At 41.2% G+C, this 27,266-nt stretch overlaps 2 protein-coding genes and 1 non-coding gene across 18 annotated transcripts in view; 2 read left to right on the top strand and 1 right to left on the bottom strand.

Moving 5' to 3' along the window:
- Ralgapa1 (Ral GTPase activating protein catalytic subunit alpha 1) overlaps positions 1-23,374 on the top strand; it is a 212,136-nt gene extending 188,762 nt beyond the window's left edge. For 4 of the 16 annotated variants that reach the window (XM_036205953.1, XM_036205946.1, XM_036205952.1 and 1 more), the window contains 3 exons: positions 13,979-14,103; positions 20,482-20,484; positions 22,037-23,374. In XM_036205953.1, coding sequence (XP_036061846.1) covers positions 13,979-14,103; positions 20,482-20,484; positions 22,037-22,185 — 277 coding nt within the window. In that variant the 3' untranslated portion in view covers positions 22,186-23,374. The other 12 variants (XM_036205958.1, XM_036205950.1, XM_036205954.1 and 9 more) reach the window with 6 other exon arrangements.
- On the top strand, positions 7,483-7,557 carry Trnaa-ggc. Its single transcript has one exon. It is a non-coding gene; the product is annotated as a tRNA-Ala (tRNA).
- Positions 23,375-25,283: 1,909 nt separating the features above from the next.
- Insm2 (INSM transcriptional repressor 2) lies at positions 25,284-26,774 on the bottom strand. The gene has a single exon (XM_036205542.1). It carries the CDS (start codon positions 26,772-26,774, stop codon positions 25,284-25,286), a length of 1,491 nt encoding a protein of 496 aa, XP_036061435.1.
- Between the last annotated feature and the right edge of the window lie 492 nt (positions 26,775-27,266).

Below are 27,266 nucleotides of genomic sequence, written 5' to 3'. Positions count from 1 at the left end.
GGGTTTGATGTGCAATTTAAGCTTTAGTAATGATTCTTTTACAAATGTGGATGCCCTTGTATTTGGGGCATAAATGTTCAGAATTATGACTTCATCTTGGTAGATTTTCCCTGTGATAAATATGTAATGCCCTTTCCAATCTCTTTTGATTGATTTTAGTTTGAAGTCTATTTTATTAGACATTAAGATAGCTATACCAGCTTGCTTTTTAAGTCCATTTGATTGGAAAGTCTTTTCCCAGCCTTTTACTCTGAGGTAGTGTCTGTCTTTGAAGTTTAGGTGCATTTCTTGTATGTAGCAGAAGGATGGATCCTGTTTTTGTGTCCATTCTGTTAGCCTGTGTCTTTTTACAGGCAAATTGAGAACATTGATGTTAATGGATATCAATGACCAGTGGTTGTTAATTCCTGTTATTTTTTGGTGGTAGTGTTGTGTGTTTCTCTTCTTTGGTATTTGTTGGTGTGGGATTATCTATTGCCTGTGTTTTCATGGGTGTATATAACTTCCTTAGGTTGGGTTTTTTTTCTTCTAGTGCTTTCTGTGGGACTGGATTTGTGGATAGGTATTGTTTTTCTCTAGATTTTTTTATTATTAAATATGTTTATTTATTAAAATTTTTTTCCCATTTTACATACCAACTCCAGTTCCCCCTCCCTCCCTTTCTCCCGCCTCCTCACCTCCCTCCCTCTCTGCCCCCATCCACTCCTCAGAGTAGATAAGGCCGTGGATAGGTATTGTTTAAATCTGGTTTTATCATGGAATATTTTGTTTACTCCATCTATGGCAATTGATAGTTTTGCTGGATATAATAGTCTGGGTTGGCATACATGGTCTCTTAGTGTCTGTATAACATCTAGGCCCTCTGGATAGACAAGACTGTTATTTAGCTTGGACTGTTTAGGGGTCCCCCAGGCAGTGGGATCAGGACCCATCCCCGGTGCATGAGCCGGGTTTTTTGGAGCCCAGTGCCTATGGTTGGATACTTTGTGCAGCTTTGGTGCAGGGAGGAGGGACCTGGACCTGCCTCAACTGAATGTGCCAGGCTCTGCTGACTGCCCATGGGAGACCTTGCCTTGGAGGAGGTAGGAATGGGGGTGGGGTGGGAGGGAAGGCTGGGGGGTGGGAGGAGGGAAGAGAGGGGAATTTGTGGTTGGTATGTAAAATGAATAGGAAATATAAGAAGAAGAAGAAGAGGAGGAGGAGGGGAGGAGAAGAAGAAGAAAGAGAGAGAAAAAAAGGAAGGAAGGAAGAGAGAGAAAGAAAGAAGAAAGAGAGAGAGAGAGAGAGAGAAAGAAAGAAAGAAAGAAAGAAAGAAAGAAAGAAAGAAAGAAAGAAAGAAAGAAAGTAAGTAAGTAAGTTGGGACCGGGGAGATCATTCAGTGGGTAAAAATCGAACTATCAACTATGAAAAACCAACAGCCTGAGTTCATCCCTTGGAACCACATAAACTGACAGATGCAATGACGAGCTTCTGTATTCCCAGCACATCTGTGGGAAGATAGAAAGTGGAGATGAGAAAATCGGCCAGAAGCCTGCTTCAGGATTCAGCTGCTGGATGAAAGACCCTGCCTCACAACAAAGTAGAAGAGAACCAACCCCCAAAACGGTTGTTCTCTGACTTCCATATGCCTTCCCTCTGCCCTAAGTAGCTAAGTGTGTGTTAATGCAAACAGATCACTGCTGGGTGGTCCAGGGCAAATGGAAGAGCAGTAGCGGGTGAAGATGGAGCAATGTGTCTAAACCTACAGTGGAGCCAGGAAGAAGAAAAGCAAAATGGTCTGGGTTTTCTGCTGTTACTGACAGTATGGTGCCAGTGACAATACCTTCTGCCTTTGTATGCCTTTTGCCTGATGATTTAGAGAGGAATTACTGTTGAAATTAATAATTGTTCTCCTTGGAGAAACCTTTACAATGTATGTTTTATTAACTGTCATTTTCATAAATCTCAGTATTTTATAATTCATCAAGCAATTATTGTCAGGCTATTAACAGTAATAGCTGATTTTTTTTTCTTCGTGAGACTGAGAAGGTATGTGTAAATGTTTGATAGTATGTACACATATTTGTCATTTTTAAAGAGCATTTGAGATTTTATTTCCTATGATAGATTCTTTGTGGTGCTGAAAATCAAATTCAGTGTGTATGCCCTGGACAAGCACTCTGCTGCTGAGCAAACTCTACCTCAGCCCTTCGGTTTTTGAGACAGGGTTTTATCTAGCCAGGCTAGTCGAGAGCCGCCGTGCACTGCAGATTAGCCTTGAACTCAAAGTCTGCTTCTGCCTCCCAAGTTACTGAGTTTTTAGATGTACAGCCCATAGCTGGTTAGACTGTACATTCTTACATAGCAATCCTAACTTTGTTTTTATATATTATGCTTTTATGCAATACTGGCAGATGAAATTCTTAGAGCCTGTCCTCTTTGGGGGTGGTGTCCTATTCTTAGTTATTACATGCTGGCTTCGTGACAAAAAAAAAAAAATAAAATGACTTCCACTATCTTATACATTTTTGTCAAATCTCATGTGTCAGTATGGTCCACAAATACCAATGTAGACAGCTGGGTCATATCTCAGTACTCCAGAGGCGAGACAGAGCTCCATGAGAGCCTGGACATACTGCTCCTCAATCACGTAAATTTGATGTTGATCTACATTTATCTTTTAACTTCTCACCCCTGCTGAAACAGGATTTTCTTCCCCATGTTAAAAACCTGAGTTCTGTGAGTGATAAGGAGAGGCTGGTATATTCATATTATTATTCACCACACTGATGCACAAATTGCCTTCTAGTCTTTGTTTAAATATTAAAAACAACTGTAGACTCAGATGGTATTTGGGGGATTCAGAGAATAAATAAAGGCTGTACAGCAGAAATCAATCTAACTCATTAGACCTATCGGCATGGGAACTAAAGTGCTTTTAATCCTTTTCATTTTACTAAAAGTAAGAATTTTTAATACTGAACTTTTATTAATCCAGTAATAGGATAAAAATTAAAGCATGGGTCACAAATCTCCCCATTTTCTTCTAAATACATTTTCTCAAACACTACAGTATAGCCTATTTAAATCTTAACTTTTGCTTGCCAAACCACTGTTACCGTCCATCTGTTCATGCCAGTTGTAAAGAAGGTTCAGTTTTTAGTGAAGCTTTGCATTTCACATAAGGTATGTGAAGTGAAATTTCACAAGGGACATGATGGATCCTGATTCTTAGTGATAAACCTTTGGGGCCATCAGGGTTGGCATATGGTCCAGTATGATATGAAGGCTTGGGTTCCCTGGCTTCACTTCTTTGGCGTGAAGCTGATAAAACCTGGCTCTTGAGTATTATTTCACTGGACACCAATCATGGGCAGCAGGAACTGCCCATTTAACTCTCTGTGGGAAGGAAGCCCAGAGAGCATTCACAATGGTACCATTGTCAAGTTGCAAACTGCTCTGAACAGCTTGACAGCTAGGGAGGAGGGGAAGGGGTTGCTTTACTAATTGCTGCTCAGAAAAGCGAAGGAGCAAAAATAGCTGCTGTAGAACTGATGTTTCCACATTACTTACTCTCTTGATAGGAGTGTTGACTTGCCTTTAGCACATAGCTACTATCAAAAAGAAAGCAGATGAATATATTTAAACAGCCACCTGTAGTACTCAGTGTTAACATGCCATATCCGGCTTATGCTACAGCAAAGTCATGAATGAATGTTTTATTTCATGATATTTCTATGTTTAGATGAAAGTAAGTTTTATATCCATAAAAATTTTAACTGAAAATGGCTTAAAATCACCACAATTCACGTATCCGATAAAGCTATAAATCTAGTTTAGTTTCCTTTACACTTTGCCTTTTTGGAATTCTCAGGTGACATCTGAATGTAGATATAGTTTGTATATTATATGTTATTATAGAAATGTAAATCAATTGTGTAATAGTTACAGATGCTAAAATAATTATAAAATAAGTGATTCAGCACATCTTAAGGTTAATTCCTATATTTACCATTTAGTAAATACCTAATGGCTGTTTCAATCATCTTTCCTTACCTCAGTGAGTTCTGACTAGCTTGAGTGTGTTTAAAAATGGGACCATTGTTTCCTTTTAATGAAGTATCATACACCCTGGTATTTGTATAAATACTTCCTGAGCTTTCTGTGTCCTGGAACCCTTTTAACAAGCCATTGGTCATTCTGAAGCAAGCAAAATGATCTACTTTTTTTCTTTTTTAAGTTAAAACCTATTTTTAACCTCCAGGGATTCTGACCTCACAGTGTATTTCCACAGGTGATTCTTTTACCAGCTGAAATTAAATTGACTAAGTTATATTTGCTGTTAGAATTTAGGCAGCTACCCTTATATAAGAGCAAAAAGAGATTTTAAGAAAACTTTTTGCTGTAATTTCTTATATAACTGAGATGTTCTTGCTGAAGTTGGAGAGAGTCAAGTGCATGTTTTGTAAAATTAGTGAATCTGTAAAATTTACTAGAATTCCCTCTCCTTGTATCCCCTTAAGTGATTTTAGTAAATGGCACTAGTGCAGTATTTCAAAAACAGTAATTCATTGAATGCCCATTCTTCCTTCTACTGCAGAATAGATTATATTTAAAGTCAAGATTAATGGACAGATTCTGATGTTAAAGGCCAGTGTCCCAGGCTATCATTCCCTGGGGGCACATAGTGCATTAGTTTAAGCCAATATACTGCTTATCATAGAGTCTATGACCATGTTTGAAATGGCAATTTGCTGTGCTTTGTTAATACCTGCTATGATAATAAAATCACTTTTCTGTATCCCCAATAATTACAGCATTTAAAATCTTAATTATATTAGTGCACATTTAAGTAGAGATAACACTTAAGTAATTGTATACTGTAAAATCTCACTTTAGAGTTTAGGGAGCTTTTGGTTTGGGGGTGGTTTTCATTTTTGTTTCTGCGTGTGTGTGTGTGTGTGTGTGTGTGTGTGTGTGTGTGTGTGTGTGCATATTTTCCTTTTTACAATTATCTGACAAGGTTCAAGCTTAATATTTAACTGAAACTCCTACATTAATTTTCTCTGCTTTGATGTACTGAAACTTTTGTTTCCAAAAAGAACAACATGAAGAGGCTGTGTTTCTCAGACCCTCCCAGTAGTTATAAACTTAACTCTAATACTAGTGATTTTGGAGCAGTTCTTAACTCAGTATGAAAACTTCATTTTTACAAATTAGTGATAGTATTCTCAAGTATTATATCTTAACAAGAATAGATAGAGATTGTTGATTTTGTTAACTTTGAAGTCCACATAACTTAGTTTTTCTTTTAGATGCTTTGTTTCGTGCACCTTTTGTGAAGGTAGGAGAGAGAGATGTAAGTATTTATAGTCAATGCTAGTGACATTTGTAAATCACCAATGATTATTCGATTATTAAATCAGGAAGTATTTCCAGATACCTTAGATAGGTTTGAGTTTTTAAGCCTATTTATTTGAGGCTGATCTTTCTTAATGTATTTACATGAACATTGGTAGAAATGAACTTATCAACTCTTCTAATGTTTTCATTTAGTAATTGACTGATTTACGAGCAATTATATATGGTACAAATGTATTCCACTCCAGCTTCCAGTAATAGGGCTATCCTCACACTCCTTAGCACCTGCTGTGGATTTTGAGTCATCTGGCAACCATGGGACTCCGATAAAGAAGTACCAGGTGTCCTGCCTATCTCTAATTGAGACGCAGTGAAAACAATACAGGCTTGGCAATGTGGTTAAAAGGATGGATTAAAGCCCAGCTTTGTCTGCACTGACAAATCACAGCTTTTCCTAATGGCATAGATAGTGTCAGCTACTAAAGAATTGCATTAATATAAGACACAGAACAGACAGTTGATCATAACTTGTTGCAGGCTCTTTGAGAAGGACTGGTGCTAGCATGGTGCAATTAAACAATATAAGGGTTAGGAGAATTTGTTTTCACTGCATGTGAACTAGACTGCATGTTTCATGGCAGATTTAGCTACAGTAGGAAAGAAATGGAATATCCTTCCCCTGCCAAATTACCAGACATTGCTTTATAAGGTAAATCATATAGTTTACATTCATTTTAGAAATGAATAGTGTCTATTAGTTCATAGGATACTTCAGTTGCCCTACATATTTCAGGTTTACATAATACTTTAAAACTAATAGTAGCATGAAATCCTTGAAATGCATTTGTAAAATATATCTACATATGTTGCATATCTCAATAAAATTCATCTTCTTCATGATTCAAGGCTATTCAGTGATTTTTTGCCTCACAGTGTATAAAGCTATTTCATGGCCCTCTAAAACTAAAATGTTAAATATCACTTGAATTCTTTTCTCATTTTTATTTTAGGACAAATAGGAATTGTTTGACTATGGTATATATATTAAAGTACAATAATCACAGTGTAGCGATATAAACAGCTGTTTTCAACAGCCTCAGAATTTGGCTAATGCTTGTTGTCTTGGCCATCTTTGGGATAACATGCCTTGTAGTCTTTTTTTTTCCTCTCTCCTCCACGAAACACACAGATGTATGAAACTAGATGTAAAGCATGCTGAGGCGTTACCTGAAAGACCAGGCTTCGGTCCCGGGCGGACTGAGCAGCACTTGTGCTTTGTGCAGTTTGCAATGCTCTCCCCAAGAGGAGGACTGAGGACCGGCTGCAGAAGAAACTTCTTTCTGGTTTGGGGAGGACAAAACAATCAGGCATGTGATGAAGCAGGATGATTGTGAGTCTCAGCCAGCCTGAGCTCCGAGCAAGACTGCCTGACGGACAGACGGACAAACCAGATAGTTGATGGTTTACTTTGGTTCAGCTTTATGTGTTTCCTTGTGTAGAAAGAAGTCCATTTGGTGAAAAGTGCATTTCGTCTTGCTGGACTGTCGAATGCTGTACTTTATTGCCCCTCCTACCCATCCACAGGATAATGGAGATAAACAACCTGAACTCCTCAGTGGGCGGTATTCTAGCTGGGATCTTCAACAGACTTGCCGTGTGAAATGCATTTTAAACATATTTTTCAAGCTTTTTTTTTTTTTTTTAGGAAGTTTCTCTCACTCTGTAGCACAGGCTGGCTGCCTTGAACTCACAGCAGTCTGCCTGCCCCAGCCTCCTAAGCACTGGGGTTGCAGACATGTGCCACCACATCCAGATAGTGCTTTTGTCCTTGTGTACCAAGCTGATTCAGAAACATGCCCTAATTTTTTTTTCTTAGAGTTTCTCTGTGTGGCTTTGGAGCCTCTCCTAGAACTAGCTCTGTAGACCACAAAAATCCAAGGTTAAAGGTATGTGCCACCACTGCCCGGCTGCCCTAAATTATTTTAAAGTACCCTACATTTTATTACCTACACAGATTTTCTTTAAGGTCCCTTCTCCTTTTTAGTGGTGGCCCCTTTATAAAAGTAAAAATTAGTTTAAACTCTGTTATAAAATCATAAAAATTTTTAAATGTTAAATTTCCTCTTAAGAATTATTGAGGGGTTGGGGATTTAGCTCAGTGGTAGAGTGCTTGCCTGGCAAGCACAAGGCCCTGGGTTCGATCCTCAGCTCCGGCAAAAAAAAAAAAAAAAAAAAAAAATTATTGAAAGTGGGGGTGCATAGTTGTCTCAGTGCTGAATTACAATGAGTTGTAATTCTTTGCAACATTCATAGAACGTTTTCTGTAACTGGTTTTTCAAGAATAATTAAAGAGCAGTTTCCGGTTTTCCCTTTCTGCTGCTGTTAGACTTCACCTGCTTATATACACTGTTACAATGTGCTTGCTTTTTTTTTAAATGTGACAAGTTCTCACTGCATAGCCCTAGCTGGCCTAGAGCTCATGGAGATTGGCCCACCTCTTCCTCCAGAGTGCTGGGACTAAAGGCGTGGCCACCTCACCTGATACAAGATCAAGAGGTGTGACAGAACCAAGTATACCCCTGAGTACAACTGGAAATGGCTGTGGTGGGCCTAAGGGGGTTGGCTCAGTGCGTTAAGTGCTTCCACACAAGCATGAGGACCCAAGTTCAAGTCCCAGAACAACATATAGCAAATAAGACACAGTAATACACAGTTATGCCCAGTGTTCCTTCACAAGACAGGAGGTGAAGACACCCAGGAGCTTCAGGCTAAGTAGACTGAGCAAGTGGAGGGGACAAGGGACGTGTCTCAAGGTGAAAGGCCTGAACTTGTCTTCTAACCTCCCTACACATACATGCACTGTGGCCCACAGACACCTGCATGTTCATTCCCCTCTCCTGTCTGTCTCTCTGTCTCTCTCTCTCTCTTACACACACACACACACACACACACACACGTGCACTCACACATTTTTAAAAATTGATATTGGTGCTTTTCCCATTCCCATCTCTGTTGTCTCTTTCCTGGTGCCTATTCTAAAAAACTACGCTCTTAAATAGCTTCTGGCAGGGTCAGTGACTCATACCTGTTATCCCAACACTTGGGAGAGGAGTCCGGAGAATCAGAAGTTCAAGGTCATCATTGGCTACACAGTGAGTTCTAGGCTACTTTGTATTATTAAAATCCTGTATCAAGAAACAACAGAAAGAAGAGAAGAAACCCTTTCTGTTCCTGACTTAGAGGGGCAGATTCTGATGGTACTTCTGTGTTGCTGTTGCACTTTGTAGACTAGAGGTTCTGTGCATGTTTGTGCTGTATTTTAAGTGTTCATTCTGTGGTTAGACTTGACTTGTGGAGAGACTAATGTCATAGGAGCAGAGGCAGAGGCCGTGCATTTTTAATCATTGTAGTTTCAGTACCTAGCACAAGTTGCAAAGTTGTCTTACAAATAGCATGTTTACTGACCAGTTAGTTGTAATAATGTAGGTAGTACTCAGCTTATAGCCACCTCAATTACAATTGTTCATTCAGAATTTCTAAATAATGGTTTCTGTCAGAAGTCTCCCTATGATAATATCTTTGGGATCTTGAATACAGAAAAGAGCTAGAAACTCCTACTCCTCAAAGCTACAGAGAAGTCACAGGCTGCATGTAAAGCACATGCTATCTAAGAAAGCCTACAATTCCAGAGCAAACCTTCCATCCCTCCCTAAGACTGCCACTGACAACAGATACCAAAACTTCAGGCTTCCTTTAAAAGAAGCCATCTTTACTGTGGGTTTTTTTCCTGTATTTAGGAGGTAAGTCATTAAACCGTAAAAGAGGAAAATAAGCAATAGTAAAAATCTTGGATATTTGTTTACAATTATAATTTTCATAACACATGATTTATGCTTTATTCATTCTTACATATATGTATTTAAAGTATATATGCATGCAAAACTTTCCATTTCTTTTAGTATAATCATACGTTACATTCTAAGTGTACAACCTACTGAGTCATGCCAAACTGAGCATGGTGGCGCACACCTTTAATCCAGGCACTGGAGAGGCAGAAGCAGGTGGGTCTCTGGGAGTTGGGAGACCAGCCTGGTCTACAGAGCAAGTTCCAGGACAGTCAGAGCTATACAATAGAGAGACCATGTCTCTCAAAAAAAAAAAAAAAAAATTCTTATTTCTCATGGTAAAAGCAGTTTAAAATCCTAGGATTAAGAAACTTGTAGAGACTGAAGGTTGTAGCTTCTTTAAGAACAAATCTTGGCCTGGCCGGGCAGTAGTGGTGCATGCCTTTAATCCCAGCACTCGGGATGCAGAGCCAGGTGGATCTCTGTGAGTTCGAGGCTAGCCTGGACTACAAAGCAAGGTCCAGGACAGGCCCCAAAGCTATAGAGAGAAACAAAAAACAAAAAAACAAGACAAAAAAAAAAAAAAAGAACAAATCTCCCTTAAAGTCTAGTCTCCTTGCAGTTTAATAAAATGGAAATATTTCCTGCTTACCCTTTTCTTCCTGTTTAATGTACTTATGTCAGAATAAATCAAAAGCCCTCTGCACATACCACCAATAAGAAGCATTACTGACATAAAGTGCTGACACAGGACTGGAGCTGTGTATTGGATGGGTGGGTGCTCACTTTGTAGCCCAAACTAGACTGGCGTTAAAACCCTCTTACGTCAGCTTCCAAACTGTTACGATTACAGGATATGCAAGTATATCTGGCAACAAAGATATATTTCCTGCCTTGGCATTGAAAACTTTCCTAGAGCAGGGTGTGGTGGAGTACACTTGTAGTTCCAGAAGATCCTGTGTTCAAGGTTAGCCTGGACAGGCTAGAAACAGTGGGAGGGGAAATTGTGGAGACAAAAGCTGCTGTGTACAAAGATGTGCACCAAACTTTAAACTAGTACAAAAATACTACATTGGTTATATCGGTTACCTTGCTGACAGTGGAGCAGAAGAGTACATGAAGAGGTCCTTTGAGTTTTACAATTCCTAGAAGCTCATCAGAACTATTTGTTAGCTGTAGTCCTTACATTTGGTCCATACTTCATAAAGTATTGGACATACTTTTAAATAAATTAAGTTCAAAAATATGTAACAGTATTTGTACCACTGTAGCAATGAAAATAAATAATTCTCAGCTCAGATGTAGATGGACCTTTGGATTACAGTGTATTTATATTCTTTAAAGCCTTAATAAAGTAAATAGGGGTAGATGGTGATATCCCCGTAAACTGTAGAAAAGATAATTCATACTTATATTTTCAGGGCCAGGATAAAACTGGGTTCTAGTTTCTTAACAGCCTGTCTTGAAACTTAAAATTAACAACAGTTACTCAAAATGTCTACTAGTGTAAACTTAATGTAAACTATTTCTTTGTGACAGAACATATGTAGTGTTCTTCATTATTTTCAGAATTGTAATATCCTTTCCCCTTTTCTGCTTTGCAGAAAGTCCAAGGTCAGAGGATTAATGAGTGATTGTATTGCTGTGATTGGGGAGGGGAGCAGTGGGGGTGTAGGTGTAGGAGTGTATGTGTAAAGGGTTGTGTGTGTAGGTGTAGGATGTATGTGTGTGTGTGTGTCTGTGTAGGTATTGGGGCGTTATGTGTACTAAGACCACTCTTTCGAGCTTGTAATCATTCAGGACTGTGGTGGAAGTTTATCACATCTCCTAATTATGTGTTTTCTGGACCAAAAATTGTGAAAGTGTATTACAGTAGATTGGGTTGGTTCATTTTTATGTTACTTAATTTGGCTGTAACAAACGTGGAGAAACTGTAGAGAACACTCACTTCAGAAGTTGGGTTACTTACCAAGCTAACAGTACTTTCTGAACTTAACTCACAAAAAAGGAAAGTTTAGGTATTAGCCTGTGCTAATATGTGATGGGTTTCCCATTTAAAAGCTCACTCTTTCGCATAGACTTAAACTTCTCATAATTATGAAGCCCGTTTTCATCAATGAAGATTTATTGGCATTTTATTAAAAACATTGTGAGCTAGGCGATGGTGGCACACGCCTGTAATCCCAGCACTCAGGAGGCAGAGGCAGGTGAATCTCTGTGAGTTCGAGGCCAGCCTGGTCTACAGAGCTAGTCCAGGAAAAAAAAAAAAAAATGTGTATATTATATAAAATGTTACATGTCTGGAAAAGCTATTTTATAGGACTATGTGCTATGGCTTAGAGCTCCTTTGCTTTATAAACCTCCATCTAGCACATTCATTGTGCTTTATTTACCTAATCTTCCCCCCCCCCTTTGGTGAATTTGGCACATTGGAGCTATCCTCCTTGTTTTAAAAATATTAACATTTGCTTTTCCTGCCTAGTTTTTCATGTAAACTCTAAATAAGATAAAGTAAAATGTTACATTTATAGACCCTCTAAAGTAGAGCATTTTCAAAGCAGGTAGCTATCTCCACCCTGCTTTCCATGAAGCATTTTACCCATTCAAACAGACTTTAAAAACAGCTTGTTTTGATAGCAGACTGTTCTCCTGTGGGCCTTCAGCCTTTGCTTCCTGGCAGCACCTTTGGTGCGAAAAGAGAGTGATCAATTGGGAGACTATCAGTGCCAGCATGCATAGAGTGATAAGTTAACACACCACTGGGAATTTCTAGGGCCCACCAAGATACTTCACTTCTAATGTGCTAACAAGCTCACTTTTCTACCTCGTGCCTCTTCAGTTATTTTTTTCTCAGAAGAGCTTAGAAGTTGAGTGCATCGGGCATAATGAAAAGCTCTGTAGGGGGGAGAAGCAATAACCCCATTTTTCCCTTTCCAGCCAAATAGAAAATTAGTTTCTGGTAATACACAAAGGCCAGTATTTTTTGTACAAGGGGCACTGCTGTGAATCAAAGGACTCTATTAACTGCAGAAAATTCGGCAGCTGTGAATCTCCCCCAATGAAAAAGTACTTTCCAACAAGTTGTGAGATACGTGCTATTATTTAGAGTGGACAGTCAGCTTCATCCTCTTCCATTTAGAACATATATCTTCTTTTTAAACGTGCTATGTCGCTTTTCTATGTGAAATTTGCCTCCTAAATGTCTGCTACCCTTCCATAGAAGGGCAGTCATTTTAATACAGTCATTTTAATACAACACCTTGCCCCGCTGCTACCTATTTCAGAAGTAAAATTCTTTTAGAGTTCAACCACAATGTGCAGAATTGAAAATTATAAATTATAAAGAGGTAGCATCCAGGTTATTTCAATATTTGATGCAAAAAAAAAATTGTAATCCAAGAAGTGAGAATACAAGCCATTTCCAAGGCAAAGGATCCATTAAAGTCAAGTCCCAGTGGTGCTCAGTCTGGCCTTTAGCTAGCCAGCTTTTTGCCACCTCTTAGTAAACTGTTGTAAATGTAACTGGCTATAATAATATCACTCATTGAATTATCAGTTGAAATTAGCTCCCAAATGATTTTTCCTAGTTTGAGTCTTAATTCCTAGGAGTATTGAATTGTAATTTTTAAAAGAGAATAACAATTTTTAAGATGGAAATACTAAAATGGCTTCTAGGGGGAGAAAAATCAGTGCAAAAAGAAAAGCCACTGGGTGAATTTTCACCGTCCCTATGTAAATGCCTTGTATGCATTTTCATTGTCTTTGTTTAAATATCAACACCGCACACCAAGTCCAGCAGGAGAACTTAAAACCTGAAGAAGAAACGTTAGGTGGTTTCTCGGTTCAGGAACTGTACGACACGAAGTCGGCATGTGCTTTTTCCTGATAATTGTCTGTTGCTGCCTGCTGCTCTACACTCTGACAGCCATTTCCATAGCTGCTTTCATGAACAACAGAAATATTCTCTCCCTTTCTTGCCCTTTCTATACTAACAACACAATCAGACCTGCTGAAACAGGAAGCCTGGAGAGGGTTGTTCAAAAGCAACAACACTTGAAGGGATGGTTGCTTGTCAATAATATCAGGGAATAATCTGTGGTAGAGGGAAGTCTGGTCTCTCTCTTAGCAGTGTCAGTGTCCTGTAGATGCTTTGTTGGACAGTATTTAGGAGTCCCGTGGACTCTTTGCAAATAGTCCTGCTTGTTTCAGTGTTGTAATTGATGGGGTATTTTTTACTGACACACACATTCAGCTATGCATTTATCTTAACGGCATGGAGTTATTCAAGGATTAGAGCAACAGTAGTCTTCCATTCAAAATGAGAGCAATTGTTGAGCAAATACAGAGACTTTAAAAAAATGAAGAAGATATGTAGGAATTTCACAATAAGTCTTTACAAATAAAAAATGGAGAATTTGGGACATAGTATTTTAAGCGCAGTGTAATTTTATTGAATGACTTTCGAGAGTAAATCTGCAGATGAAACTTGATTAACAAGATGAGAAGGGCTCAGGCTGACCAGCTAACAGTTGAACCTTTTCTCAGACTGTTCTGATAATAACCCAGTATTACAGTTCTTCTCTAGTAACTTCCTGTTCAACTATCTTTGTCGTGGAGTCAAGAGAACTGAACTGCCACTAAGAAGGAGACTTTTACACTTGAAGAAGGGGCACTTTTAGTAGTCAGAACAGGAAAGAGTTTACTAAGTAAGGGTGCACTGTGGCCCTCTCATAAAATGTGCTTGTTCACAATGTACACTGCATCTCAGTTGATCCTTAACAGACGGGATCAGCTATGAGGAGAGAGCACGGTACCTGCAAACAGTCGTCCAGCACCACTCAGAGCCAACGACGTTTGAAGACTTTGCAGCACAGGTTTTCTCTCCAGCCCCCTGCCATCACTCACCTTCCGATGCAGGTAAGAGCAAACCAAAGGATTGCTTACTTGTCACAAACTCAAGATGCAATACCCTTTTCTTCTACATATTGGTTGAATAAAATTCTTATCATTAAAATACATTATAACTACTTGAGTTTGGCCTGTAAATTTTTTTTATCTGAATGTGGTTCCTTTAAAAATCCAGTAACTTTCATAAAAGTACATGGTCCACATCACAGTTACTGGCTCTTGTGTTTCTTGAGATCCCAAAGCAGAGGGAACTCTCAAGAGGATTAAATTTTATGGCCAAAGATAATGGTGTCATCACCTCTAACTTTATGAATAAAGCTAAACCAGTCTGGATCTAGAAGCATTGAGCACAGCAAACTGTGTTATAACAGTGGAAGATTCTAGAGGGTACTGCATTAATACAATTAACTAATTTGAACGAAATCAGGAAAGATGACCCGCGGCCTTCCTATTCTGTAATGTCTTGCACCCCTTATGATTGTTTCATTTATTTTATTTCCTCTTTAGATCATTAAGTGTCAGTTCTGTTTATCTGAAGGTAAGACGAAGTGTCAACCAAAGCATCTTCTCTTCTTCTCCCATCCCCGTCTTCCAGAACTAGCAAGCTCTGCGCTTGTAACTCAGACAGGAAGCAGACTTAACACTGCCCTGGTTCATACTAAACATTTCAAATGCTGTCACTAAATTTTTCCCCAGAATTATACTAACTAACCCAGGTCTGCATGAAACACTAACATGGTTTGGGGATAAAGTAACTAATGATAGGACTCCTTGACTGAAACTAGTTATGCCCTGTTATATTGACTTCTTTTGTTTGTTGTTTCTCAGCATGAAAAGTAGCTCTATTGAACTGACATCATGTGTCTTTGTATTTTTGCAATACATTCTATTGTGACTAGATATCTGGACTCATCGTTGGCTTTTCTCCATGTGCCTTGCACTGCACCAGGCCCCTGAAATCCAGCGATGAGTGTTGTGGGATGAGTGTTCTGTTCCAGGGGAAGCAGAAAGAGCCTAATAGGAACTTGGCCAAAATAAACTACTTCTCACTCTCACTACATCAGATATATCTCTTTATATCAGATAAAATTTAAATGCACAATAATTTTTTAACTAATCTATTTTTAAATAGAATTATAATTCTCAGTTGTAGTTTCATTAATGAAATTAAAGCTTTCTTTTATTTTAATAAATAATTAATTTGCCATTAGAAAAATAATTTTACCAAAGAACTTAGAAACCTTTCAACTAATAGACCTAGCAAAGAGAAAATATGTCATGCCAGATTAAATCTTTTGAAAATAAGATAAGAAGTGTAAGATTCACTTTCATAGATTGACACTATATAAAGTGATCAGTTGGGCATTAAGATAAAAAAGGCAAAAGAAAAGAAAGGGATCAAAGGTGAATTACTGAACAGCAAAATGAAAATGGGTTATATATACCTGGGTATTGTTGTCAGTCATCGAGACCATCTCATAAGATGGAAGGCTATATTAAAGACTTTTATAGTTATGACAAATTCTTATCAGAATGGTGCTCAGTTCAACACAGTAAAATCTATAATTACAAAACATAGTACCTGAAGAATAATTTTCTTCCATTCATTTCAAATCTTTGTTTTCCTGTCATATTCCACCTCTTACATAGAAAATAATCCTTTATACTTTAAGTCAAAATGAGAGACTTTGAAGTAAGTATTTCATAACAATTTGGACCTGACTGCTTCTTTACAAAACTGACATAGTATGTTTATTGAATTTTTGTTTTTGAGACAGAGTCTTACTATATAGCTCAGGTTAGCTTTGAACTCTTCTAAACACTAGGATTATAGGCTTGCACCAACCTGCACACATAGCTGAATTCATTTTTTAATTATAAAGTTTGTTTGCTCTATTCAGGAAATGGATTATTGCAATTGAGAATCAACTTTAGATGTCCTGTGTATATAAAACAATACTAATCAGTAGTGACATGCGTGAAATTAAGTTTTTAAAAATGCTGATATGCAGATATTCCTTGTAGCCAACTGTAATATACTGTATTTAGACTCAATGGAATAGTATTGAGAACTATATTCATAGGGACTGGAAGGATAGATAGCCCAGTGGTAGAATGTATGTTTACCAGACTCAGCCCTGGCTGAGCTCATTTCCTAACTGGGGGTAGGGGGGTGTATGCGTATTTATATAATTCGCCTCATCTGAAATGTACTGATTAACAGTAATTGGCTAGTAGTGATGACATTTAAATCTAAAAATTTTTTTCATGTAACTTTATTTTAATAGATGTGAAAGATTTCAGTGTACCATAATTGATCCATAAATTACATAACTATGTTTTCTCAAAATGTACTGTCTGTGGCACTAGACTGATAACTTAAGGGAAATTATTTTTATCCCTAAGGTCATTGAGGGAAATACTGTGATGTCACACAATGTTGATCTTCCATAACTTCATTAAAACATTATTAAATTTTTCTTGTCCTTTATTTTTTTAAAAAAAGTTACAGGAAATTTTGTCTTATCTTTGTCGGGCTTGAATGTAGAAAATATCAAAAGTTTTATACACACACACACACACACACACACACACACATATGTCTTCAAACTGTAAATTTGAAAATAAAATTGTTCTTGTTCCTGGCCAGATTTGAGTGATAGTTAAAAAAATTCGTACTTCCCTAGTGCTACCTTGTTTGTTCAGCATTGTCCTGGGGTTTTTTGTAATAAAAAAATCATACAATGTTATTGAGGAACAGAATCCTACTTTGCTGTGTACAATAAATACTACTTAGTCTTATTCAATTTCAGCATTAAAAATATGCCCATAATTCTAGTACTATGTATTTTTATTGTATCAACTATAAATATGGTATAATATATCTGGGATTACATGTTAGCCTCTAATACTACCTTCTTTTGGTTTTTTCAGCGGCTTAGTTATTCTTTAACAATTAAGGAGTTGACTAATAACTCAATTATCTATATATATGGACATGATATTTCTATATATACACCATTTTTATAGTTGCCTTTAGAAACCATCAGTCTTGCTGTTCATTCCCATGCTAGGTGTTGCCATATGTAGATAGGTTAGGATGTGTGGCCTTTGGGTCTTTCTTTCTGAATCTTTAAGAAGGAAATGACATCAAAATAGACATTGTTTTAGGTGCTTTCAGCTCCGTGTCCTTTAAATATTATTTTAAACTTTCCTCCCAGACAGTGAAATAATCTAAAAGAAAATATTTCAGCTCCTTCAGAAGATACTTATATAAAAAAAACTAAACACTAGTTATAAGTGCCAATATGAAAACCAGTTTCCTTCAATCTATTAGCATAAGCTATAAATTTGTTTCATTCTTTTAAAAAACAAGATTCCTGCTCAAATTTGTGTGTCAGTGGATTAGTCTGAACTTGTAGACAGGCAAATGTGTTTTGTTTTGTTTTTTTAAAGGTTGTTGGTTTTTTTTAAGATTGATTTATTTATTATGCATACAGCATGTATGACTGCAGGCCAGAAGAGGGCGCCAGATCTCATTACAGATGGTTGTGAGCCACCATGTGGTTGCTGGGAATTGAACTCAGGACCTCTGGAAGAGCAGTCAGTGCTCTTAACTCAGCCATCTCTCCAGCCCTGGAAAATGTGATCTTTTCAGTATCTTAAACTTGGAAATTTGACTTTCATGTTATTAACCAGTAGATAAAACTGACTTAAATAGCATAATTTGTGGCAATAATTACTGGGTTCAGTTTTCATATAGAACACTCATTTGAATGTAAAATTTTGGTAATGAAAGTAATAAAGTAATAATTGAGTGTGAGACACTGGGCCTACTGCAGTATGTGGACCCTTTCATTACATCTTCACAGCATGTCTATGCAGTTTTAAAAGGAGAAAGAAATGATACCAGGACCACCTCACAAGTGGAGGTCAGCATGTACCCTAACCCTGCCTGCCTTCAGAGCTCATGGGTTGCCATTAGGTCTATCAGCCCCTTACTGTTGCTAGCAGTGAGAGAGGGGGTGAGGGTCAGAGAGAGAGAGGGAGGGGAAAGGAAGGAGGGAGAAGAGAAGGAAGACAGAGACAGACAGACAGACAGACAGACAAACAGAGAGAATTATTCAATACCCATCACATTTACAGAGACTATTAGAAATTTGTGTTTGTAGAGCTCTACTTTTCCATTGAAAAATCCTTTAAAAATTTTAGGGTTGCCAAGGAAGAAGTATACTTTGAAATCAGGCTGATCTGGATTTAAATTTAAATTGTAGTCCTGACATTTATACTACATGAAGTCAAGTCAGTCTGTACTATACCAGTTTTCTCATTTGTAAGGAGGAGAGAAAATACAAGAAGCCTGACCTGGTTTATTCAGGTCTCCAGCAGTAGTTTTTCAGTGCTTAAAATGAAATCACTTGTTTGCCTGTATTTCTGTGTAATTTGTTTGGAATAGTGTGTTACTTCCTTTATGACCGTTTGGGGCTGTCTGTGTGATCTTACTCATTGACTCTGTCAACGACATGAAAGCAGGAAGTCTGTTAGGGTAATCTGACCTTTAAGGGTGCATTTTATAGCATTTCTACAGAAAAGAGGATAACCCTTTCATTTCCAAAAATTAACCTAAATGTACCTTACAGATGTTCTCCACATTTGCCTGACTATATTTCATAGGTAATCATTTATCCAAAACTGTTTCTAGTTTCTACCCTTCCTTCCAAATCCTCCTCTGTTCTGACTCAGAGTCTCCTATCTGCTCGGTGACAGCCTTTCTGTGGCCATGCTCACTCTGTACCTGCTGCACCAGGCTCTTTGCTACATAGTCCTTAGTCTCCACAACTTGACCAGGTAACCCTGATTGTCTCCATTTCACAAATAAGAAAATGACTCCAGTCAGCTTGCCCAAGATGAAACAGTTCGTAAAGCAAGAGGTGGGCCAGCAAAATGGCTCAGCAGGTAAGGTGTTTACCACCAAGCGAGACAAGCTGAGTGTGATCCCCAGGGATCATATAGTAGAGGGAGAGAAGCTGTCCTCTGACCTCCACATGCCCCCTGGCGTTCATACACACAGACAGATTAAATAACTAAATCTAAATACATAATTATTATTATTATTAGAAAACAAGAGTCCAGAAGTACCTAACCCCATTCTTTCTGACATAGTCACATATGTCTCTTAGTTCATCTAACTAAAGTTGCTTTCAAAGTTACAGTACTTTAAAGGCTTTCTTAGACACTAACTTTAGGAAGCTTTAAAGTGGTCATGCTTATTAGCGGACAGTATAAACCAAGCCAAATAAATTTAAGAATCATTTATATTCCTTTTTAAAATGTCAGTGGAACCTCCCAAAGTCATACCCATGGTATCATCTATGATGGTTTATAGTAATCAGCTCGCAGTACACCAGCTTGTACTGTCAACATGTAGACACCCATCTGTGGAACACTTTGATTGGGTTAGTGCACAGACATAGGAGCCATGGGTACTTTTTAAGCCACCCTGGAAGGGTACAGTGATGACAGAAATAGTTTAGTCACATCTTCATTACTCATCTGGTGTAAATCGACAATTGGAAAGGTTAGGTTGTGACGGGGGCAGCAAGAGTGACTGTTTTCTTTACAAATCAAAGCCGGGGCCTGCTGCCGGTTGCTGCTGGGGAGGGGCTCTGCTGAGTCCACTCCGCGGGTCAACTGTACAAGTGTAAGCATGAGACCTACACCAGCCCTGACTCAGCTGATTTCATTTTAATTGCATGAAATGAAATTTAATCATTTTAATGTGGCTCCAGCTACCTCATTACATAGTACCTATCTAAAGTTCTTATGGCCACATTGTGAGGCAATAAAGACGACATGGGAGAATGCTGGTATTGAAGAAAGTACATTTTACTAGAGAAGTGGGATATGCACCCTGATGCCCAAAGATGGACATCTTTACTGTCATTAAAAAGTAGTGGGGAAAAAAAACAGTAATTCTCATTGTCAAACTGCCTTCAAGAGTTCAAGAGTTTCAACCAATAAAAACAGTTTATGGAAACATTTTGGTTTTCTCCAAAGACTCTTCATTCTAGTACTGGGATTGGGGATTAAGAATTAATTGGGATACTTGAAAGCAATTCTCTTCAGTAAAACTTCTGTGGTGATAGAAATGTCACGTGTCTGCTCTATCTAAGACTCGCCAGGTGTGACTCAGAATTTGAAAATGGCTAGTTTAGCAAGGAGTTGAAATTTAAACAGTTGTAGCTATCTCCTCATTACACTGTCCGTCTAAAGGTCTTAGGACTGATTGGTAAGACAACCAGTGCAGTGAAGATACTAGACAGGAGATGGCTCTCTCACAGACTTTTTTTTCCTGTTCTCTTTTCCTGTTTGAACTTGTTTTGTTAGTTGGTAAGTATGGCATCCGAACTGGCGGAGCATTGGCCATTGTGGCACATCACCCCCTAACTCATTGCATGCCAGTTGTTGTTCTCTGTTGCTTGGGTAACGCCTGTAGCACCTGCGCAGTCTCCCTCACATCTGGGTCTGTCTTCTCTTTTGTTCTCCACTCCGCTCGCTACTGCACTTTTCCTTCACAGCAGAAAGGCATGCACTGCTGCTTCTGTCCCCTCCAACCCTCTTGCAGAGGTGCTGGCCCTCGAGGGAGCAGCGCTGAGAGGGAAGACCTCTCCCCACACAGCAGCACCTGCGTGGCACCAGCGAGCCTGGCTACTGCTCCTCACTGTCTTTCCTGTTCTTGTGCCAGGCTTCTCTAAGTAGGCTGTGGAATCACATCCTCTGAGTATTCTAGTCTGTGTCTACTATGAACCAGCTCAGCTCAGATCATTGGGAGGAGTAAATTTGGAAAGAAAGAAAAACAAACAAACAAAACCAAAAAACCTTCCTGCTTTATTTTGTAGGCCAGCCTCCTCTGGTTAGAAAAGAAATAGTGGAGAAGATACTTTGAGCAGGCAGTACACAGGTACAAGTGACAGGCGAATGTCGCTTAAAAATGTCTGTCTGTCCCTAAGTATAATGAGACCATTTGGCCTTTCAAAGTACTTTGAAGAATTCTTTGGGGATATGTTCTTAAGATGTCTCAATAGGGTCTGTACTTATTGAGCATTTTTGTTTTTCTCTTACAAATATGTATATCTTCAATTTAAGCATGAGTGTTTCATTGCATAGAAATATTAGCATCATTATTCCCAAGCCTAAAGTGTCAGTGAGGCTCTGGAAGAAGTGCCCTGTAAATGACCCAGGATTTTCCTATTTGACTTTGTTTTGCCTGTTTTACAATTCTGTGTCTACTAATTCTACTGCTAACTGTAAACACAAAAGCATTACTTATGTCTAAAGACATGTTCTAAAGTCGGTTTGTCTTGTCTGACTGGCTTTCAAATGAAAATTCCTATCTTTTTCCTTCTCCCAAGAATTTGTCTGCTCCTTCTTATGTAACCTCCTTATGTGCTAGCATGGTCTCCTGGGGACCTTCCTGTTTGGAGCCTATTGTGGAGTGAGAAGATGCTCTCTGGCTGCTCAGTACAGCTGGCTGGTCTTTTTTCCCACCTCCCACGCCCTGCCCTGCATGTTGGCGGTACTTTGGATCCCTGGTCTTTCAGACCCAAAGATTTTATTTCCCACTGCTTTTTCCAGGGTGCTGGCTCTGGACACGATGATTGGTGCTTTTAATATATATATATATATATATATATATATATATATATGTATATGTATATATGTATGTATGTATGTATGACATGAGCCACCAGATCACAGGGTTTGAAATATATTAGTAAGCTTTGAGGACTAGACTAGCAAGTCTGGGGCTTGCTTTTTTTTTTTTTTTTTTTAAACTCCTGAAGTCCTTGTGAAGGGTTGGGATCTTGCTCCAGATAGCAGCAGAAAGGTCGATGTGATCTGAAAGACTGGAGAGTACTAACATGCTCACTCTCTCCTACAGGATCCTACCCAGAGAGTCTACCCAGTGACGCTCCCACAGCAGCACAGGTAGACGGGGCTGACCTGGCCTCTCCAATGTCTCCTCGAACTAGCAAAAGCCGCATGTCCATGAAGCTGCGTCGGTCCTCTGGCTCAGCCAATAAATCCTAAGGAGACAAACCACCCAGCAGCGATCGGCAGTAGCCGCCCTGGCGCAAACGGGGTCGACTCTTCCAGGCCTCGTGTCTGCCATGGCAGTCATGTTCCTTCCTGTCCACTTACTTGAGAAAATACTGGGCTTCAAGTCACTGCAACGTACTATTTTAAATTTGGACTATTTATTTAGTTCATGTTGTTTGTTTTTCCACACTCCATGCTACTGACTCTTGAGGGATTGGATTTTATTCCGTACTCTTCACCTTCCCAGATAACCATGTCTAAGTAGTGCTGCCTTCAATTCATGATTAATGTGGAGCCAAGATGTAATTGTGTTATTATTGTGCCTCATTACAACTTTGTAATTCAATAAATACATAGTTTTTACAAACGTAACCTTTTTTTTTGTAGTGCTGGGAACAGACGCCAGCATCCCAAGCATGCTAGGCAAGCACACTGCCCTTTACAGCCCAGCCCTACAAATGTAAATTAATACAAGCATTTATAAAGCTAGAGCAAAAGCTGCACATCAGCTCGTTACATAGGATGTGGACAGATTATTTATGTTCCAAACAGAAACACTCTAATGGCCGTGCTGCAGCTCAGATTCCAGCTGAGCTTTCTCTTCCCAGTGCAAAAGACAACACAACACATCGAATGACTGACTGGGAAAACCACCGCTGACCTCGGATTTCTGTGGAGCTTCCAAACAACTGTGTTCTGCTTTCTTAGGTGGCATCACTGCTAAATACCATTTCTGTTTGGGGGCTCTGGTCCTTTATTATTGACACCTTTATCCTGGTGTGTCTGTACTTTGTAAAGTACCAAAAAAGAAGATGGTGGAGAAGGATGGAAGACACTTCTCATAAATGTTTTGCTCAAATTATGTGCACTGTTTAAAAAGAAGGAACATGACCTAGGAGTCTAAGTCAAATCTAATATTTTAGTACTAAACTTGCTGCAGATGCAGGTTGGTATGCATCCCACCTCCAGAAGTATTTCCTGTAGTAAATAAGCTGCCCCCTTTTGTTTAACATGGGCATCTCCTAAGGAAATGTAGCATGATTGATACCAACTGCATGTGTAAATACATCATCCTGACAAACCACAGAATATAAATTATGTATCATTCATGTAGTGTCTACAGATTTGTAATGGGACAGAAAGATGACATGGTATTTAATAAAACAAAATATTCTTCACACTTCCTGTCCATGATTGTATTCTATTTCATGTATTTTCAGACCTAAGAGCAGCAGGGCTGTGTAATCACGAGATGTAACATACCCCCTAGGGCAGCTTAGCTAATCATGAAAAAATAAACATAAATGCTGTTTTCAGAAACAGCCCAGTGTACTCCTCAAAGGTCCTCCTAATGTCCATTTGAGCACAGAAACTCTTCCATTCTCCTAAGTCTGGACGGAAACTTGACCAAAATCAGTGCATTGATCTCATGACATTCGACTTTTGAAATTTTTATTTATTTATTTTTTGTATACTTTCAGGAATAAAACTTTCTACCAAATTTTTCTTAGCAAATTTTTAGAGTTTCTAATTTGATTTTTTTAAATTAATGCTCATAAATAAAACAATCAAATGAGTAAAGAGATCCTGTAGGAATGTGTTTAAAACAGTTGAGTTTCCCATAGCCAACAGGATATACTCCTTATGTATTCCTATTGGATTGATAACAGGTAACAAGATGAACAGAAAATAGATCTGAAATAGTCACCATTTATAATTTCTGTCATCTCCAGATAACACTATTGAGTAGACTTTAAACAAACAAAAACAGTCCGTATTCTCTCTTCCATGGAGCTGCAGTCTGCAGCTCGACTTCCGAGGAGGAGTTCCCATTGCGTTTCAGCACTGTTCTATTCCTTTGCAAGGTATCCTATCTCCTGCCTTTGTGTTCTGTCAAAATAGGTCCCTAGGATTCCAAAGTTGAATGCTGGTATTGGGAAGATAAGAGATGTACCTTTGAAAATACACTGTGTCCAACCACTTCTTAAGACAGAAGAAAACAGGTACAGTCTACGTAGTACATTTATTTGGCAGAAGCAGCTTACAAATCTATTGTGGGACCACGCTCAGCCAGTGTCCCAGACTCTGGCTATTGAGGGAGTAGATACAGAATATACATTGCATATGATTTACAAAAAAAATTCAAACATTGCTCCTGCAAAGAAATATAGAATAATGAGTGAATTGATACTCAATTCCATGGTGGATTACAGGTATTAACATCCTCCTTAAGTTGAACAGTTTTTTATGTAATATGCAGCAGATTTACAGCATAATTCTTACATACTTGGAATTAAATCTTTCTAAAACATTCAAACTTTAGGAATGAGTATGATATTTCAAAAAAAAAAAAAAAAGGTTATATAAAGAAAAAAGTAGCTCCTCCTGGATGCAGCACAGAAAATAAGTAAAGAATTCAGAGAGCACACCAACCCCTTCCCACTAAGCAGCACCTTCCCCACCTCCAAAACCCAATTTTAAAAAGGAACTAATACATTCAAATGAGGAAAGAAAGTTTCAGGGAGATGATCACACCAGACAGCAACATCCTCCTGTATTCCTGGCTGTCTACAAGGGTGGGTCCTCCTTCCCTGCAAGTTTGGCATTAGTCACATAGCTTGATTCACAGAATATACAAGGCAAGAAATCTGACCCCATTGAGACAGAAACGACCTAAGTGCCTGAGGTGGCAAGAGAGAAAAACGTTGGTGACTACCACTTTAGGCAGAACCTTGTGTACACACTGAGACTTGCACGCATTCACTGCGACTTTCCATAGGAACTACAAACCATATAGGATTCATTGGGGTCTCCAGCGTTTTAAGGAAAGGGATGCCCTGTTTTAGTGGGGAAATACGGACTTAAAGCTGTCAGCCTTGACCATAGATTTTTATGCCAGATACATACCTGCTCTAGAGAGGGGTTTTTACATCTCGCTGCCTTCTCCCCGGGCCGATTGTGACTGGGAGAGTTTTAAGAGGGAAGGCACGGGAAGGAAAGAGGAAATTGCAAGATGAAGAAAGCCCCACAGGAGTTCCCATATTGTTTTCTCCAAGCCATTCTCGAAATCTCGCCAGGCCTCAGTCCCCTCAGCAGCCAGGCCGCAGTGGCATCTGCAACAGCAGCACTTGCCGGCTTTCTGAGGGGTGACACTTATTGATATGCCGGGTCAGGCCCGGGGAGCTAAAAAAAGTGGATGGGCAGTACTTGCATGAGAAAATCTGCTGAGTGCTACCGTCGGACGCCCCTCCAGGGCCCGCTTCCGATGGAGCTCCGACCAAGGCGGGCAGTAGCAGCTCCTCGCGGACAGCGTGCCATAGCCGGTGCTTCTCTCGGATATCCGCGGACGGGAAGTGCGCCCCGCAAAGCGGGCACGCAAAGGCGAGTGGGGCTGTGCGCTCTGAGCCGAAGCCCGGGGCTGGTGCACGGGCCGGGCCCGCCTCGTGGGTTCCCAGGTGCTTGCGCAGATAGGCTTGGCGACGGAACTTTTTGTGGCAATACGGGCACACGAAGACCTCGGATGTCGCCCCCGCGCTGGCACCACCGGGCCCGGGACCTCGGCGCACGAGCATCACCTCGGGGTAGGAAGCTTGAGGTCGTGCTGCCTCTGGGTGCACCAGCGCCTGCAGGCCTGGGAGAGTGGCGCTGTCCCGGTGCTGACCGGCCCCGGAGCTGTCCCGGGCCTGCGGGTGCTGATCGTCGGTCCGCGGCAAGCGGCCGTTCTCCTTGCCGGCCGCCAGGGAAGGGTCCGGAGGGGTCAACGGCGCGGAGGGAGGTTTACTCGCGGCGCAGGAGGGCGCGGGACGTGGCTTGTGCCAGCGGCGATGGGAAGCGAGGTTCGCGGGGCAGCTGAAGACCTTGTCGCACTCGGGGCAGCGGTACTCGACGCGCACGATGCGGGAGCAGCGGTGCTGAGCCAGCGCGAAGGGGTCCGCGTACTGCTGCTTGCACAGCTGGCAGATGAACTCCCCCAGCGGCGTGCGGACGCCGCCCAGAGCCCGCGCCGGCGCCCCGGGCTCCTCCTCCTTGATCTTTAGACCGAGCACCGGGGACGTGGTCACCTCGTCTGCGAAGCTCAGCCTCCTCACGGCCTTAGGCTTCCTGACGGCCGCGGGCGCTGCTGACACGCAGCCCAGGGCGCCCTTGCCGCGGCGCTGGAGACCCTGCGGGGCGGGCGCGGGTGCGGGGACGGAGACCGGGACGGGGACGGCGCCCGGAGGCGGCACCAACTGCTCCCCCGAGGTCGCGGCCGCGGGCGCCGCGGAGCAGAAGGCGGTGGCGCTGGGGAAGGACTCGGCGGAGACGGGCGAGCGCAGGCAGCGCTCCAGGAACGCGCGGCGCAGCTCGGGGCCCGCCGGCCTCGCGGGGCTGGGTCCCGGGCCGTCTCCGCCACCCGCGCCCCACTCGGCGCCGTCCCGCGCGGGCGCGAGGCAGGGGGACCCCGACAGTCCCCGGCCGGCCTCGTCGGGCGAGGGCGGTGCAGCGCGGGGACCCGGCGCGGGGAAAAGCGGTTCGGCCGGGCGCGCGCGGTAGGAGCTGCCCGAGCGCTTGGTTCGCTTCACCAGGAAGCCCCTCGGCATGGTGGGTCGGGTGCGCGTGCGAGCCCCGGAGCTAAGCGGGCTGGGCCGGGCCGGGCATGCGGCTCCCGGCTTTATAGCTGAGACGCCGGGCCGGGCCGAGCCGGGCCCCTCGAGCTGCGCCGGCCAATCAGGAGTGGGAGCGGGTCCCGGGGCGGGGCCTTCGCCCACCGGGGCACCGGGACCGAGACGCGGGAAGACGAGCGGGCGCGAGGGGCTTGGAGCGCCCCTGTCCCGCCTCCGGGGACCGCGCGCTGGGGAGCCGACCGAGCCCGCGCCGGGGCGTCGGGCTGAAAGGCTCGGCAGCCCCGGGAGGACAGTGGAGGGACGGCCGCCGCCGCGACAGGGCGGGAGTCGGTGCGGGAACGGGTTAACCGTCCTCTGTCAGGACTGAGCTGATGAGAAGCAGCGAGCGAACTGCGGGGCGGCGAAATCGGCCGCCCTGTGCCTACACTTGACGGCGGGAGCACGTCTGCCATCCAGTATCGATCCGGA

This window comes from Onychomys torridus, chromosome 14 (assembly GCF_903995425.1).
Source record: "Onychomys torridus chromosome 14, mOncTor1.1, whole genome shotgun sequence".
Lineage (NCBI taxonomy): Eukaryota > Metazoa > Chordata > Mammalia > Rodentia > Cricetidae > Onychomys > Onychomys torridus.
Note: the sequence above shows the minus strand (reverse complement) of the source record. Positions and strands in the feature narration are given on the sequence as shown.